At 43.1% G+C, this 17,421-nt stretch overlaps 1 protein-coding gene across 1 annotated transcript in view; it reads left to right on the forward strand.

The window, feature by feature from the left end:
* The window catches only part of TERT (telomerase reverse transcriptase), a 33,200-nt gene extending 20,142 nt beyond the window's left edge, over window positions 1–13,058 (forward strand). The window contains exons 10-16 of the mRNA XM_054381617.1: window positions 173–244; window positions 3,110–3,295; window positions 4,365–4,491; window positions 4,799–4,860; window positions 6,388–6,512; window positions 7,075–7,212; window positions 12,955–13,058. Coding sequence (XP_054237592.1) covers window positions 173–244; window positions 3,110–3,295; window positions 4,365–4,491; window positions 4,799–4,860; window positions 6,388–6,512; window positions 7,075–7,212; window positions 12,955–13,058 — 814 coding nt within the window. The remainder of the gene's footprint in view (window positions 1–172; window positions 245–3,109; window positions 3,296–4,364; window positions 4,492–4,798; window positions 4,861–6,387; window positions 6,513–7,074; window positions 7,213–12,954) is intronic.
* Window positions 13,059–17,421: the final 4,363 nt, after the last annotated feature.

Here is a 17,421-nt window from a genome sequence, read left to right on the forward strand (position 1 = left end):
CAGTTACTTTTGGGAAAGAAGCAGAACTGAAAATTTCTTCATGAGACTCAATTTGGAGATTATATTGTCCTCTATCTTTTTGTGAATTAAAATGGGCATGTTGCTGCTCTGAAGAGTATGACAAAAGGATTACATATAAAAAAAAAATCTAACGGTTTCTTCTTGATTCCAGAGTCCTAATACGTCTCATTGATGACTTTTTGCTGGTTACACCACATTTAACAAAGGCAAAAGCTTTTCTAAGGTATGTTATTAAAGACATAGTCTTCAGAATAACAAACATTAACACCTTTTGGGTAATATTTTGCATCTTTACACACAGCTATATTTGTGTTATGGGTTAATTAAGGGCTGTTTAGGAGCCCTTCCTGGTAGTCTGTGCTTGGGAATAATCCTAGTAACTACGTTCTTGATGGCAAGCTAACAATCTCTTGCAGCCCAGATGGTGGGGGATTCCTCCTGAAGTTTAATTTAAAGATCTAGCTGCTGATCTTGATGGAGCTTCCAGCAGCAATGAGTAGTGGAGACTAACCAAAGCAGCTGACTGTTTTCTTTTAAGACTCTTTTCCCTCAGTTTTTTAAGATTAATTGCATTCTTAAAAATGTTTTTACTGGGCAGATGTGCTACTTCTTTCTATTCCCATGGAAAGAATACAGCTTTTCTCTGGTTTAATGTTGCTGAGAATTTTCTGGCCATTAATGTTCTGGGGTGAGTATTTGAAGATACTGATAGTGTGGTAGCATGCAGTTCACTCTGAAGTTTTCAAACAGTAATTCTTCAAAAGTGCTTCAGAACTGCTTTTTCTAAAAGTAGGCCCCCAAAGAGGTTCCTGGTTATAGTGGACATGAATGCACAGTTGGTATCCAAAGGTTTCTGCTGCTGCTAAAGCCAGTTTCAAAGATCCAAAGTATCACAGTATATCAGAGGTTGGAAGGGACCTCCAGAGATCATCAGGTCCAACCCCTGCCAGAGCAGGATCACTTAGGGGAGTCTGCACAGGAATGCGTCCAGGTGGGTTTGGAAAGTCTCCAGAGAAGGAGACTCCACAACACCCCTGGGCAGCCTGCTCCAGTGCTGTCACCCTCACTGGAAAGAACTTTCTCCTCCTGAGGAGGTGAAATATTCTATGTTCAAATTTGAATCCATTGTTCCTTGTCTTATCACTGTGAACCACTCAAAAGAGCCTGGCCCCCTCCACTTGACACCCACCCCTCAGATATTGATAGACATTGATCAGATCCCCTCTCAGCCTTCTCTCCTCTAGACTAAACAGCCCCAGGGCTCTCAGTCTCTCTTCAGAGGGGAGATGCTCAAGTCCCCTAAGCATCCTCGTGGCTCTCCCTTGGACTCTCTCCAGCAAGTTTCTGTCTCTCTTGAACTGGGGAGCCCAAAACTGGACACAGGATTGCAGGTGTGGTCTCAGCAGGGCAGAGTAGAGAGGTAGAAGAACTTCCCTAGCCCTGCTGGACACACCTTTCTTGATGCATCCCAGGATCCCATTGGCTCTCTTGGCCACAAGAGCACATTGTTGTTCCATGGAGAACTTGCTGTCCACCAGCACTCCAAGGTCTTTCCCTGTGGAGCTGCTTTCCAGCAGGGCAGCCTCTAACCTGTCCTGGTGCCTGTTGTTATTTCTCCCCAGATGCAGGACCCTGCACTTGTCCTTATTAAACTTCCTGAGGTTTGCCTGCAGCCAGCTCTCAGCCTGTCCAGGTCACGTTGGATGCTGCACAGCCTGACAGGTGTCAGCCAACCCCCAGTTTTGTATCCTCAGGGAACTTGCTGAGGGCACTCTCAATCCCTTCAGCCAGGACGTTGATAAAGGGGATTGAGAGTACCCTCAGCAAGATCCCTGAGGATACAAAACTGGGGTGGGGTTGGCTGACACCAGCCACAGGAGAGGTTTTGGAAGTCAGCTGCAATCATGCTTTTCAAGGTGCAGCTCTGCAATGCAGTCAGTTGCATCATGCTTTTCAAGGTGTAACTCTGTTGTGAACCTGTAAGGTGATGGGGAAAGCAATTAAGTACAGATTGAAATATGAATGGTACTAAACAGTGCATAGTGTACTTTGAAGACTTCATTTGTCCTTGTTTCCTTATTAGAGATTTATTTTTAGGGATGTACAGATTTACAGTTCTGGAAATGCCAAGTCAAACTAAGAATCTGGGTATGCCTCAAGCTGTTAATCTCTGTAAGATCTTTTCAGCACAATGTCACCTGTAGCAGCATTGAAGATACTGTGTCCCACTTGCCCTTTGAAGTTCTTGGTTCTGTATTAACTTTTGCAGTAGTTGTGTTGATTTTCTGTAGACAAGTAGCCTTTTCTATGCAAGTTTTCCAGAACTGCTTGCAGATCTATGAGCATCCTGCCATAAATGGAGCAGTAACAATTTTTTTCTGATGTTGTGCATAGGGGTATGCCAGGTTATGGCTGGACTTGATAATCTTAAGGTTTTTTTCCAACCAGGCGATTCCGTACTCTGTACTCCAGTATTAGAAATGGAGGACTCAAGAAGTTAATTTTGAGGAGGCAGTGTTATGATTTGTTATTCCCCAAATGTAAAACCCTACCTCTTAGTCTTCAAAAGGATAAAGCCTGCACATAAATATATTGCCAAGTAAGACAAACTGCTGCTTGTCCATGAGATGACACTGCTGATCCAGTGGGTACTGGGCTAATCAGCAGGCATTCTGGAAATGCAAACATCCTTAGCAAAAACTTTGTGGAGAGAGTTCAAAACTTTTCATCAGATAAACTGAGTTTCCTGTTGTGTGGATTTTCCTTTTGAAATGAGTAACTTTCCATCTGTCTTTTCTCAGCTATTTTGACCTCAGGAGTTTGTGAGAGAATGTTTCATGGCTTAAGTTCTTTGCTTTGCAGTAGAAGCTTTTCTCCGTATCCATAAATTGATTTATTTACCTCCCTCTGATATCTTTATTTCTGTTTATTTCTGGCTGCATTCTTTAACCTAAAGTGTTGGCCATGATTCCTTTTGTTCTTTGGTTTCTGTTGCTGTATGCGAGGTCATACGTGTCCTGCACCTTGGTGGGGTTTTTTTGTTTGCTTTTGTGGGGGGAGTTAGGCTAACTGTTTATGTCTGTTTCAGGACTCTAGCAGTGGGTATTCCTGAGTATGGCTTTTCAATAAACCACAAAAAGACAGTTGTGAATTTTCCTGTTGATGGTATCCCAGGATGCTCCGAATTCAAACAGGTGCCAGGTGATCATTTCATCTTGTGGTGTGGTTTATCCCTGGATATACGGACACTTGAGGTTTCCTGTGATTACTCCAGGTAAATGGAGTTGTGTACTCCAAGTGGCAGCTTCACAGTAGAGTGTACATAGTGTGACATAGTGTGAGGGGCACAAGGGTGTCTCATGAATTGTGTAGTAGAATTAACTGCAAAACAGACTTTACAATTGTGTTTCTTACACAGTAATCTAAGGATTTTCTTATGCTGTGTAGCCTGCTGTTTACTTTGTTCTATTCTGGTGGAATGTACACACTGTTAAGATGGATGATTTGGAAGTGACAAAGCACTGGAATGGTCTGAACAGAGAGGTTGTGAAGTCTCCTCCTCTGGAGATACTAAGAACCTGCCTGGACACAGTCCTGTGCAACTTGCTCTGGGCAAACTAGATGATGGACTAGATGATCTCCAGAGGTCCCTTCCAACCCCTATCATTTTGTGATTCTGTGTTTAACACCAATGAATGTGGCACAGATGGCTAGTGAATCAAAGTCATAGGCTGTGTGGTGGCTACATAGTTCTGAGAAAGTTTATTTGATCACCTTAGTTCAGCTTCTTTCACCATTATTCACTGTATTGTACCTGATCTCATATAACCGCATTTATTGTTCTGAAATTGTCAGGTTTTTTGTACATTCCTAAAAGAAGCCTTAAATACTGCATGAACTACAGATTGGGATTAATTCTGTATACACTGGAGAGACTAGTAGTCCTTTCAACATCAGAGGTGCTTCCTCTGGTACTCTTCAAATGGTAGTGTAGGGGAGAAGTGACCTGTTCTTAAATTATCATTGGAGTCATTAATGATGGTCTGGCTAGACTGCGTTTTTTAGAAATACAACAAGTTGGTGTTTAGAGTTACTGGCTTAGTTTTCTTAGTAAGTGAATTACTCAGCCCTGAGGTATTGAAGTTGTTCCTTAGCTAATAGCTTTAATGCCACCATGTCTAGTTCCTTTCTAAATTGAGATTATAGTCATCTTTTAGCTACTGGCTCATTGATTAGCAGGCAGTCTCTGTAACATGTGAAGCTAAGTGAGGCTTACTTTATAGAATTTAATTTAGTCTGTTAGCCTGTGGAGTTTAACTACCTTTTTTTTTTTCCTTTTCTAGTTATAACTCTACTTCTATCAGAACAAGTCTTTCCTTCAATTCAAGCACAACAGCTGGGAAAAACATGAAATACAAATTGATTACAGTCCTCAAACTGAAATGCCATGGCTTATTTCTTGATTTACAGGTAGGAATATGGAAATGGATGTTTGGAAATATTGTGATTAGTGACAAAGCATTGAAACTGCTTTGAGTTGATTTTGAGAGGTAGTCCATGTAATTGGAAGGGTTGCTAGCAACTAAAATGTGGGGTTGCAGCACCTTCCAGAACTGAGTCTTCACAGTATTGTTAATTTAGGTATGTAGTAGAAATATTTGAGGTTCAGTATGAAATATTTTTTTCTCTAGATCCTAAATCATCTTATTGATGATGTTGAACAAATGCTATCATGACACTAAAACACTCCTACAGCTCTGTTTCTGTTCTGCTCTAGATCAACAGCCTTCAAACAGTTCTCCTCAACGTTTACAAGATATTTTTACTTCAGGCTTGCAGGTAGGTCACTGTCTTCTGCTGCAGCTCAGAATATTTCATTACTCCTCCTTGACACGTGGAGGAGCTACACATTAGCAAAAGTGTGCTGTGTAAATGTGGAGTGGTGAGTGTCAGTAGTAAGTCACGTTGTTGTTTCAACACTGTTCTTACATAATATTGTTAGATTCAGGGTACAGGATTATATGAAGATATGTGTTGTCCTTTTTGTAGGCTCATACTTCCTAGAGAGGGGCATTTTAGTTTCTTTCTTAGGTTTAGCTTGGTCCACAATCACCTTATATCATACTTGTGTCCAAGAAGTATAACTGGACTTGTCTAGTACAGCACTGATGTGTCAAACTCTTACACTGGGCATTGTGAGTGACTTAGGGTTTTCTTCTGATACTGAACATGATTACTGAGTTACTTTTGTTTGCTTTTATGGTAACATTCCAACAAAGATGAGAGTACTTTTGAAAAGCTGCCCATTGTGCTAGCAGCATGTCAGATTAATTCAGACAGAGCTCCATGATGAACTGGGGCAATTAGGCTCAAGGTGAGGAGGAAGTTCTTTAGGCTCGAGGTGAGGAGAAAGTTCTTCACAGAAAGAGTAATTGGCCATTGGAATGTGCTGCCCAGGGAGGTGCTGGAGTCACCATCCCTGGAGGTGTTCAAAAAAAACTTGGATGTGGCACTTGAAGCCATGGTTTAGTTGTCAGGAGGTGTTAGGTATTAGGTAATAGGTTGGACTTGATGATCTCTGAGGTCTTTTCCAACCTGGTTGATTCTGTGATTTTCTGAATTATGTTTATCCTTTAAATATTTTTGAAATTCCATAACTTCTTGAAATTATTATGCTTACACTGAGTTAATTTAATAAACAAGTCTATGCATTGTTGAGTCATTAAAAAAACCAGCATTGTCACTGTTGACTATATTCAGGGTTATAGTGCCAGAGTCTGAAGCACAAAAAAGCTAACAAAGAAAAATAGTTTAAAAATCTGCCTAAACAAAACGTAAGGGAATGTACAATCCAAGTAATTTCCATAGAACTGGTTTCCAAATAGACAAAAGTGCAGATCTAGGACTCTGGAACACTATGTCATGTGGAAGCCTGTTTTCTGAAATTGCTAAGTTGTACTAGGGGCTGGGATTTTTTTGTTGTGGTTTTGTGTGTGGTTCTTTGTTTTAACCTTTCACACTCACACGTGAGTGTTTTCTGGCTGCACAATCTGTGGTATGGAATTGGTGAGGATGTGTAGTTTAACTTTCCTTGCATGTAAGACAGTTGTTGTCTTCAGAAGAGAATTATGTTACTGAGGCAGGTGGCTTCAAGGTCTTTATGGATGAAAATTTACAAACAAATGTGTATGTGTCTGACGCTCCAGGGACATGCGTATATAGGAGGAGTGTTGTATGCCAGCAGTGTTGATACAGCCAAAGACTGTTGGGTTCTTTTAAAGGTTGTAAAGTGCCTAAGGTATGTAATCATAGTTTCACTTGAAATTGCAAATTACTTGTAATTAAACAGACTGGTTTTGTGAACAGGTTCCATGCCTGTGTTCACCAACTGCCATTCAACCAGAAAGTTAGAAACAATCCTGACTTCTTTCTAAGGATCATCTCTGACACTGCATCATGCTGCTATTCTACCCTGAAAGCAAAAAATGCAGGTATGGTATGTTAGGTTTGGGGAATTTTGTCTTGAGTATGTGGTCAGATAGTGTCACTTTGAGTAAAAGATCAAGAGTGAAAAACGCAGACAGATCGCTCCACTGACTGCGAACGTCCATGTTGATTAGTAATTGGGTAATTGGTTGGGCTTGATGATCTTGGAGGTCTTTTCCAACCTGGTTGATTGTGTAATTCTGTGTGTGTAAATGCAGGAATCCATAGATTTATGGAATGGTTTAGGTTGGAAGGGACCTTGAAGATCTTGTAGTTCCATGGGCAGCGAGATCCTCCACTTTGGAGGTTGCTCAAGGCCTCCTCCAGCCTGGCCTTGAACACTTCCAGGTAGGGAGCATTTGTGACCTCTCTGGGCAACTTAGACTCAGTTATCTGAAAATACTAAAATGTTTCAGGTGTTAGTTTTTTAGTACTCAGCTGGCATAGGAGACTTAATTGACTACATAGATTTCTAGTAAAAGTCTTGGAGTGAATTTATAGGAAGAGAGGTTATAATTCTTAATGCTCATAATTTTCAGTGATGTTATTTTCCTGTTCTGTCTCTAGGGGTTGTCTTAGGTAACAAAGGTGTGTCTGACATGTTCCCTTCTGGGGCAGCAGAATGGCTCTGCTACCATGCCTTCACTGTCAAACTGTCAAAGTACACAATTATTTACAAGTGCCTGCTTAAGCCCCTAAAGATTTGTAAGTATTCAATTATTTCCACAGTTTGAAATACAGTTAATTGTAATGAAACTTGAAATCTAATGGATTTTTAAAGTTCTCTTATCTTGAATTTTTGTTCTAGAATGTAGATAAATGAGTTTTTGATTTTATTTAAATTTACTAAGTAGCCAAGTTAAAACTGCTTTTCATCACTGCATGTTCTAGAGCCTTGTTTTCAAGGGCCAGCTATTGATACTTGGCAGGCAGTAAGTTTGTACAATTCAGAAAGCTTAATAAGACTGGGTTAATCACAGAAGCATTCTCAGCAGGTTTAACTAAATGAAGTATGAATGCTCAGTGCATTAATTCACAACCAAATGAGTTCCTTCTGCAAAGTAAACTCATGCCAAAAAAACGTCACCAGGGTCACTCTGAAACAGAAGCACTTGCTGTGCCCTATATGCCATGGCTTGGACAGGAGCACTCTGTGCTAGGTTAAGAACTGGCTGGAGGGCCGAGCCCAGAGAGTGGTGGTGAATGGTGCCACATCCAGCTGGCAGCCTGTCACTAGTGGTGTCCCCCAGGGATCAGTGCTGGGCCCCATCCTGTTCAATATCTTTATTGATGATCTGGATGAGGGGATTGAGTCCATCATCAGTAAATTTGCAGATGACACCAAGCTGGGGGCAGGTGTTGATCTGTTAGAGGATAGGAGGGCTCTGCAGAGGGACCTTGACAGGCTGGACAGATGGGCAGAGTTTAATGGAATGAGATTTAACACATCTAAGTGCTGAGTTCTAGACATGGGTCACAACAACCCCATGCAGTGCTACAGGCTGGGGACAGAGTGGCTGGAGAGCAGCCAGGCAGAGAGGGACCTGGGGGTACTGGTTGATAGTAGCTGAACATGAGCCAGCAGTGTGCCCAGGTGGCCAAGAAGGCCAATGACATCCTGGCCTGGATCAGGAATGGTGTGGCCAGCAGGAGCAGGGAATTTATTCTGCCCTGTACTCAGCACTGGTTAGGTCACACCTTGAGTACTGTGTCCAGTTCTGGGCTCCTCAATTTAAGAAAGATGTTGAGATGCTGAAACGTGTCCAGAGAAGGGCAGCAAAGCTGGGGAGGGGTCTGGAGCACAGCCCTGTGAGGGAGCTGGGGGTGTTTAGCCTGGAGAAGAGGAGGCTCAGGGGTGACCTCATTGCTGTCTACAACTACCTGAAGGGAGGTTGTAGCCAGGTGGATATTGGTCTCTTCTCCCAGGCAACCAGTGACAGAACAAGAGGACACAGTCTCAAGCTGTGCAGGGGGAAGTTTAGGCTTGATCTTAGAAATTCTTCACAGAAAGAGAGATTGGCCATTGGAATGGGCTGCCCAGGGAGGTGGTGGAGTCAGTGTCCCTGGAGGTGTTTAAGAAGAGAGTGGATGAGGCACTTAGTGCCATGGCCTAGTTGATAGGGTTGGGTGATTGGTTGGGCTTGATGCATCATCTTGGAGATCTCTTCCAACCCGGTTGATCCTGTGATTCTATATGGTGTATTGTAATAGAGTTGGGTAGTGATGGCCAGTCTCTTAATCTTCTACTTGGTGAAAGAAGCTGTGTGTGTACTTGGCCTCTGGGGAGCTCTCTCTGACCACTCCTGTGTGATCTGTACCCTGGCCAGCCACAGAAAGAATATAATTTTCAGTTCTGAGAGATCAAAAGTGAACAGCAGTAGATTTTTTTGAAGCAATCGGTACTGTTGTTGAGATGAGCTGCAGTTAAGACCAGTTTCTCAACACTAAATCTGTAATTCACACTCTGAATGAATCATTAGTTGGGTGGTTTTATTGTACAATACTGAGAAATTCTTCAGTCTGATTCCAGAATAACCCTTATTTGATTTTAAGTATGTTGTAAGCTTCCCTTGATACCTGGGGTGAAGCCCAGTGCCCCAGAGAGCAGGTCTGCATTTGGAAGTATTTCCTTCCCATATGAAAGGCTTGCAGCCATGCCTGAGGGCAGACAGTCTGATTTCTGGTGGTGCAGTGTGAGTGTATCAATGATACACTTCACAATATCACAGTATATCAGAGGTTGGAAGGGACCTCAAGAGATCATCAGGTCCAACCCCCTTGCCAGAGCAGGATCACTTAAGGGAGTCTGCACAGGAATGCATCCAGGTGGGGTTGGAAAGTCTCCAGAGAAGGAGACTCCACAACCTCCCTGGGCAGCCTGTTCCAGGGCTCTGTCACCCTCACTGGAAAGAAGTTTCTCCTCCTGTTGAGATGAAATCTTCTATGTTCAAGTTTGAACCCATTGTTCCTTGTCTTATCACTGTGAACCACCCAAAAGAGCCTGGCCCCCTCCACTTGACACCCACCCCTCAGATATTTATACACTTTGATGAGATCCCCTCTCAGTCTTCTCTTTTCCAGACTAAATAGCCCCAGGGCTCTCAGTCTCTCTTCATAGGAGAGATGCTCAAGTTCCCCACTTAAACATTTACAGGAAACAAACTGATGGTTAGGATTGCTCCAGTTGTGTTCCTGACAGCTATGGACTTTTTGTATAGAGCAGAATTGCAGCAGATTTTTCCAGATAAGGCTCTTCTTTCAGAGTTACACCATGTCATGTCACTGCTGTTGAGAAGCTAGTTCTGTTCAACCCTTCTAGAAGTACCAGGGGAAGCAGGTCTACTTCTGTGAAGGGAAGAGATGGCTGCTTGCCATCAGAAATGAAGGAACTGAGCAGAGAATGAATGCAGAAGTTTCAACCCTGTAAAATAATTGCTTCTCAGGGACCTGTGTCACTTCTCTGAGATCCATACAGGGCACATCTGAGTTTTCATCTCTTAATGATGAAGGTTTTACTCCTGGGATCTTTGACTGGTAAGCCACAATGTAAGCCAGAGCTCTGTCTTCCATCTCTGTGTATGCTTTGCTACTGAATCTGGCAGTACACTCAAGTTGGAGGTGCAGCCCCAGGTGGCTCTGTGGTTCAGCAGGATCTCATTGTCCATGTGTGGATGTGTGCATCTGCCATCAAAGTGGTCTCTGCTGTCCACAAAATCACACCACCACAGATACCAGGCAAAGTGGGCTGGGAAGTGGAGTTGGTGTGTTCCTAGTCTGAATAATGATGGTCACTGGGTTCTTTCTGCTGTACATGTACAGCCCCTTCCATAACCACCATACTAACACCAAACTTATGTGAGGTCCAGGCCTATCTCTGAGTGCACAGTTTCTAACCCAAAAAGGGAAAGCTGACCATCACTTCTCTGACAGTCAGCATTGCCCTTGCAGAAGTGGAATAACCTTGCTTCCTGAATTCCTGAGGACAGCCATTAATGTATTTACTGAATACTGCGGGGGTGGATCCAGGAAAGTCCAAAAGCAAGAAAATTAGTGGTGACATTCTCTTGAAGAGAGTAATTTGCAGTTAATCTTTCATGAATCTTAACCTTCTCTAAGGCAGAATCCATTCTTCACAACCACATTGTCAAGACAACTCTCTCTTTTTATGTAGATGGCCTAAATTCTTTTGGAAATATCTTGAGACTTCCAAGCACACTGCAGGAAGGTGAAAAGTTCAGAGATTTTTGCTTAGTGGCTGCCTAAACAATTAGCAGGTTGTGATTCCTTTTTGCTGTGAAACTGAAAATGGAAGCTTTTACTGTGATTGATCAACAGATCACTGGGGCCTGAGTAACTAATGCCATCTCTGAGAGATCTCAGTTTGGTTATAGCCCCCTGGAACCTTACCTGTACTTGCACTAGCCCTGTTCTTCCTGTGCTGCAAGGGTGGACACAATCCTTAGTGAACCACTTAGGTAGTTGCAGTTCTGTATGGAAAACTCCCAGAATACCTACAAGGTAATTTGGCAGGAGCATAGCTGTTTGGGGTCAGCTTGTCATGCCACTGGAATACTTAACCAGTGACCCTGATTTTGAGAGGTGCTTTGTCTGCATGTGTATTTGATTTTCCTCCCTCTCTTTTCTCCTTCCTTTAAGAGCTGGTTAGGGTGAGGCATCAGTGTGCTGGTAGTTTAAAGCTGTAGAAAGACGTCTCATGATCTGTAGTGACACCTTTGTGCATACCTTTGTCATGAGCATGCTTCACTATCTCTGTCTCCCAAGATCTCTGATCATACATGAGGGCTGTTTTCAGTCACCTGATTGCATATAGTGTTTATATTTCTATTTTCCTCCAAATTGAGTTAGATACTAAGTCTCCCAGTCCTGTGGGAACACTCTAGAATCCATTTAAAGAGAAGTTGATAGTCTTCTGCTCAGTCTTGGAAATCAGTTTTGTTTGGGCTGAATCAGAGTTATTCCTGGGTAGTAATTGTAATCAGAACAGCATGCTGTAGAGAAAGTTACTGCAGAGATGAGCATTATGTAGAAATATCAGAGTTCATTTTAAACACTCTAAGTTTCATCTTACTCCTGGAAATCAAGTAGCATGTGTGGATGTCAGAGTGGCTGTGACAGGGAGTTCCCTGGTTCTCAGGTGTGCTCCTGGAGGGTTAGCTCAATATCTCTCTATGGTTATTGCTGTGCTACAGATTGCTGTGCCAAGGCTGCTAGTAGTGCCTGTATTGACAGCAGAAAGGGTAGGTATTATTTTGGAGTTTGTATTGGCTATATAAAAGCTATGCCTCCTGTGAGATCATGTTGTTGACGGGAATTGATGATGCCAACTCCTGAACAAGCCTTTCCTTCACTCTCAATGGGAATCAATACCAAGCTCATAGGCTCTCAGGGTTTCTTCCCACGGTTTGAAAACCTGTTAAATATCAACAGTTGGGGGTTTCTCAGTACAAGTTGTCATCATTCCTCAGAGTTAAGTATTAAAACATAGTTACTGTTGAATGTCCCTCCTATTATTAACAGTGGGGAAAGGAGCAAGTCTTTCCTTATCATGGTAAGATATAAATACACCATCTGTCTGCTTTCCAAGTACAGGACAAACATTGACTGTGTGCTTCTACCTTTTTGCACTGTTGACAATTTGGCCACTTCTGTTTGGGTAACAGACTTAAACTGTTGCTAGGATTCTACAGGTTCTTCCTAATCTTTTAAAAGTCCTTTTCATTGTCTATAATTCTGTTGACAATGTACTCAGTGACTTTCATGTGATTCAAAACTGTGAGCCTTTCTTCTCTAACAACGAAACACAGCACAGGGAATTGCAGCTCCCACTGTCACAGCAAAAGGTGCATTTTCCATATTTTATTGTATTTTATTGTTTAAAATCTTTTGTATATGTCAGTTCCAAGCATAGGCTACCTTGATGTCATGTCTGAAAGTGGCTGGGGGGGAATAAGTTTGGGAATAACCTTCCTGCTCTAGGTAAACATTTGCAACCAGATAAGGACCTTGTCCTTAGCACTGTTTAAAATGGGGTCTTCAAAAGTAACTGTGGGTTGACAGAAGACCTTTTTGGGTGGATATAGTTATTGAATAAAGGTTCTTACAGTTTTCAAAAATATCTTTAAATTCTTAATTCTAAGCAGAGTGTTACAAGGACATGTTAGGAGGAATTTCCTCCTTGGTTTTCTTAATCTGTTGATGCTTTAACACACAGCTTTTAACCCTTTTTTATTTCTTAGTCTAATTTAAAAGTGGAAGAAATGTAGCATATTTTATTACAGTTTTTCTTTTAATCACCATACACCAGATGTTTTCAACTTTTTAATTGGATTCAGCTATTATTGATTTCATTGCTTTATTAACATTTTCGCTGAAACAGAATCATTAGTTACTTGGAGTAGTAATGAATAATTTCTGTTATTTTTGCAGGTAAAATGCAGCTATTGAGGAATATCCCAAAGGATACTATGGCACTACTGAAGACAGTGACAGAACCATCTCTTTGTGAAGATTTCACTCATATACTGAAATGATTGTAGTTTATTTTATTTATAATTTTGCTATACCTTTAGATACTTTTCTCTGTAGTTTATTTTGGTAGAGTGGGCCAAACCCAGCTTCACTCAGAAGTTTCTTGTGTTTGTTTCCCAGATACCACACAAGGATGCAGAGCAGACAGTTTTGTTAATACACTCTTGTTTGTGTTTGTCTGTAAATTCACAGGCCATTTGAAATCACTGACTTGGTTTCGTTCAGGAACTCCAGGCTTCTTGATGAAGGCATCATTCAACTATGTTCTGTGTGAACAGATCCACTTTTTTATTTGAGTGTGTTGTTTCCGAAGAACTGGTCTTTGCTTCTCTGTGTGACAGGCTATTTTGCAATAATAAATGGTTTGGTTAATTGCAGTACTTTATTTTATAGTAATCTTTAACATCTTGCCCCATCCTGGAAGACAGTTACCTGCACAAGGCAAGTGCATTTCATGGCACTGTCTAGCAGGGTGTATAGATTAGAAATCCTATGCTTCAGAGAACACAACTAATAACATGCTAAAAATTCAGCATTAAATAAAGCTGATTGTATTTAGTATGTGTTTCATATACTTGGTGATGTTTTTAGTACAATGATATACAGAATGATGGTGGTGCATTTTATACCTACAAAAACAAAACTTCTTGATTAGATAAAATACTGAGCAAGCTACTCTTCTATTTGTATTTTCTGTTCTTTATTGAGGTTTCTCTTTGACTCTGTACTGTTACCAAAGTACTATGTGGCCCTTGGTGTTGGCATGTTATGCACAGCTGAATTTTACCCTGTGGCTGCTCTGATAAGCCTGAATGTATAGGGTCTTTTTTAATCTTCCAAGCTTGTGTGTTGAATTTGCATTGCTTTAATGTGTTAGGTTTTTTGTTGGTGGTGGGTTTTTTTACTAGAAATTTTCTCTCTCTATTGTAGGCTGAGTAGCAGCTGCTAGGAGGTGTTCTCCAGGCAAATCATAGAATCAGTCAGGGTTGGAAGGGACCACAAGGATCATCTATTTCCAACCCCCCTGCCATGTCCAGGGACACCTCACACTACATCAGGCTGTCCAGAGCCTCATCCAGCCTGGCCTTAAACACCTCCAGGGATGGGGCCTCAACCACCTCCCTGGACAACCCATTCCAGGCTCTCACCACTCTCATGGGGAAGAACTTCTTCCTCATGTCCAGTCTGAATCTCCCCACTTCCAGCTTTATTCCATTCCCCCTAGTCCTGTCACTACCTGACACCCTCAAAAGTCCCTCCCCAGCTTTCTTGTAGCCCCCTTCAGATACTGGAAGGCCACAAGAAGGTCACCTCAGAGCCTTCTCTTCTCCAGACTGAACAGCCCCAACTCTTTCAGTCTGTCCTCACAGGAGAGGAGCTCCAGCCCTCTGCTCATCCTGGTGGCCCTTCTCTGGACACCTTCCAGCATGTCCATATCCCTCTTGTAATAGGGGCTCCAGAAGTGGATGCAGTACTCCAGGTGGGGTCTCACCAGAGCTGAGCAGAGGGGGAGAATCACCTCCCCTGACCTGCTGGCCACACTTCTCTTGCTACAGCCCAGGCTCTGGTTGGCTTTCTGGGCTGCAAGTGCTCACTGCTGGCTCCTGTTGAGCTTCTCGTCCACCAGCACCCCCAAGTCCCTCTCCTCAGGGTTGCTTTCCAGCCAGTCCCTGCCCAGCCTGGATTTGTGCTTGGGATTGCCTCCACCCAGATGCAGGACCCTGCACTTTGTCTTGTTGACCCTCATGAGGTTGGCTTGTGCCCACTTCTCCAGCCTGACCAGGTCCCTCTGGATGGATCCCTTCCCTCCAGCCTGTCTGCTGCACCACACAGCTTGGTGTCATCAGCAGACTTGCTGAGGGTGCACTCAATGCCTCTGTCCATGGCACTGACATGGAAGATGTGAAACATAGTGCAGGCAGTTCTACCCAGTAGATGTTTCCAAAGGACGGACAGACACCACCAGAGGTTTGACAGCTTCTAGAGGTTGGTTTGCAGTATTGCAGTCTGTCCATTAATGTCATAACTCAGTGCAAAATGTACAGTCAGTCATATGCTTGTTTGGTTTTTCCTTTCTATGAAGTAGCGCTGTTAAAATAGAAAACTAAATTAAAAAAACAAACAATGGCATAGAACAGTTGTTCTTACTAGAGTAGAGAGCAGATTAAGAACATCCTCATTGCTCCCCTGCCAGCAGCTCAATCATTAAAAACCCCCATCCCCTACAACGCTGCGCAGTGATACTGGTGTGAGGGAATACTACCATGGACAATGTCACCCAGGAGAGGTCTGGTGACGCAGGAGTCTTCATTTGGATCATGTGTCAGGAAGAGGCAGTGATATGCTCCAGTGTGGGCCTTGGCAGGGATGAGACTTGAGCATTTGGAGAACGTCCTACACTTTGGCTGGAGCTGTTGTTACCTATAGCTGTTCACTCTTTACATGGGCTTTCAGCAGTTGTCCTTTCTGCCTGCCTCACTTCCCCTCTCCTCCTGTGGTGGTGATGGGTGGTACAGATTTTGGCTCTTTACCACTTAACTGTAAAGGTCCTGTGTGTTTTGTGGGATGTGTTGAAGAAGACTGAGCTGGTGGGAAGCAGTAGGAATGAAGGCTTGCTTACTGGGTGCTGATGTTTAACATCTTTATTGATGACCTTGATGAAGACATAGAGTGTGTCATCAGTAAGTTGCAGACAACACCAAGATAGGAGGGAGTGTTGATCTGCACCAGGGTAGGGAGGCTCTGCAGAGGGACTTGGATAGATTGGATCAATGGGCTAATGTTAATGGGATGAGCTTCAACAAGGCCAAGTGCCAGGTCCTGCACTTGGGTCACAACAACTCCAAGCAACACTACAGGCTTGGGGAAGTGTGGCTGGAAAGCTGCTGGTAGAAAGGGACCTGGGGGTTCTAATAGACAAGCAGCTGAATATGAGCAAGCAGTGTGCCCAGGTGGCCAAGAAAGCCAAAGGCATCCTGGCCTGTATCAGCAATGCTGTGTCCAGCAGGAGTAGGGAGGGGATTGTCCCCTTGGACTCAGCTCTGGTGAGGCCACACCTTGAGTGCTGTGTCCAGTTTTGGGCACCTCAATGCAAGAGAGATGTGGAGGTGCTGGAGCCAGAGCAGAGGAGGGCAACGAAACCAGGGAAGGGTCTGGAGAATAAATCTTATGAGGAATGACTGAAGGAGCTGGGGATAGTTAGTTTGGAAAAGAGGCTGAGGGGAGACCTCATTGCTCTCTACAACTACCTGAAAGGACGTCGTGGAGGGGCTGGTGCTGGTCTCTTCTCACAGGTAATTAGTGATAGAACAAGAGGGAATGGCCTCAAGCTGTGACTGAGTAGGTTTAGACTGGACATTCAGAAAAAAATTTTCCCAGCAAGAGTGTTCAGGCATTGGAATGAGCTGCCCAGGGAGGTGGTTGAGTCCCCAAGCCTGGATGTGTTTAAAGGTGGTTTGGATGTGGTGCTTGGGGCTATGGTTTAGAGGTGAACTTTGCAGAGTAGGTTTAATGGTTGGACTCGGTGATCCTGAGGGTCTTTTCCAACCTGAATGTTTCTGTGATTCTGTGATTGTGTTCTGCATGCACCTTCAGAGAAGGCTGAGGCAGAAGAGCCCAGCCATGCCCTGAGAGCCAGCGAGGATGCCTGTTCTGAAAGAACAATTCCAAAGAGGGGTTGGGCAGCCTGGAAGGATACCTCATGAGACAGGATCCTACAGCACAAATCCATATGGGGAGGATGGGCACCTGGGAAGAGCAGGGAGCCTTTATGCAGTTAAAAGCTGTCCCAAGCAAGACTTACAGAGTGTTCAAAAGAGTGTCCTGGATAAGTGGAGTAGATAACTGGAAGAAGATCTGTGCAGAATTGCTCTGTGTTTCAGAAAGCATTGCAGATAAGGGCTTGGGAGGACTAGAAAACACCCTGGATAGAACTGCTTCTAAACATTGGAACTTAGATTCCATGTGAACCAAACCATTTTACTGTTTGAAGTTTTAATGCTAAAGACAGAAGTGGTTTTGTATCGTTCAATACGGACCCTCCTAGAAAAGAATGAGGCTCTTTCCAGCATCACTGCTCCTTTATGTGGCTTCCACAGGATGCTCTAGCATGGAGAATGGAGGGAATGTAAACTTCAGTGTCTTGCATTAACCCATTATTCCTTGATGTCACAGTGAATACTCTGATAAAATAAGCAGCCTGAAGTGCAATGCTTGCAATTCTCTGAGTCAGTGTTTGCTTTTCCCCATCACTACTTGCCGAGTCATCAATTTTAAACAGTAACTGCTGTTGCTGAAGGCCATCTGTAAACAGATGGAAATACAAAGCAGAAATCACAAGAGAAAATTTTCATGTGTCTCCCTCCC

Source organism: Indicator indicator, chromosome 6, assembly GCF_027791375.1.
Source record: "Indicator indicator isolate 239-I01 chromosome 6, UM_Iind_1.1, whole genome shotgun sequence".
Taxonomy (NCBI): domain Eukaryota; kingdom Metazoa; phylum Chordata; class Aves; order Piciformes; family Indicatoridae; genus Indicator; species Indicator indicator.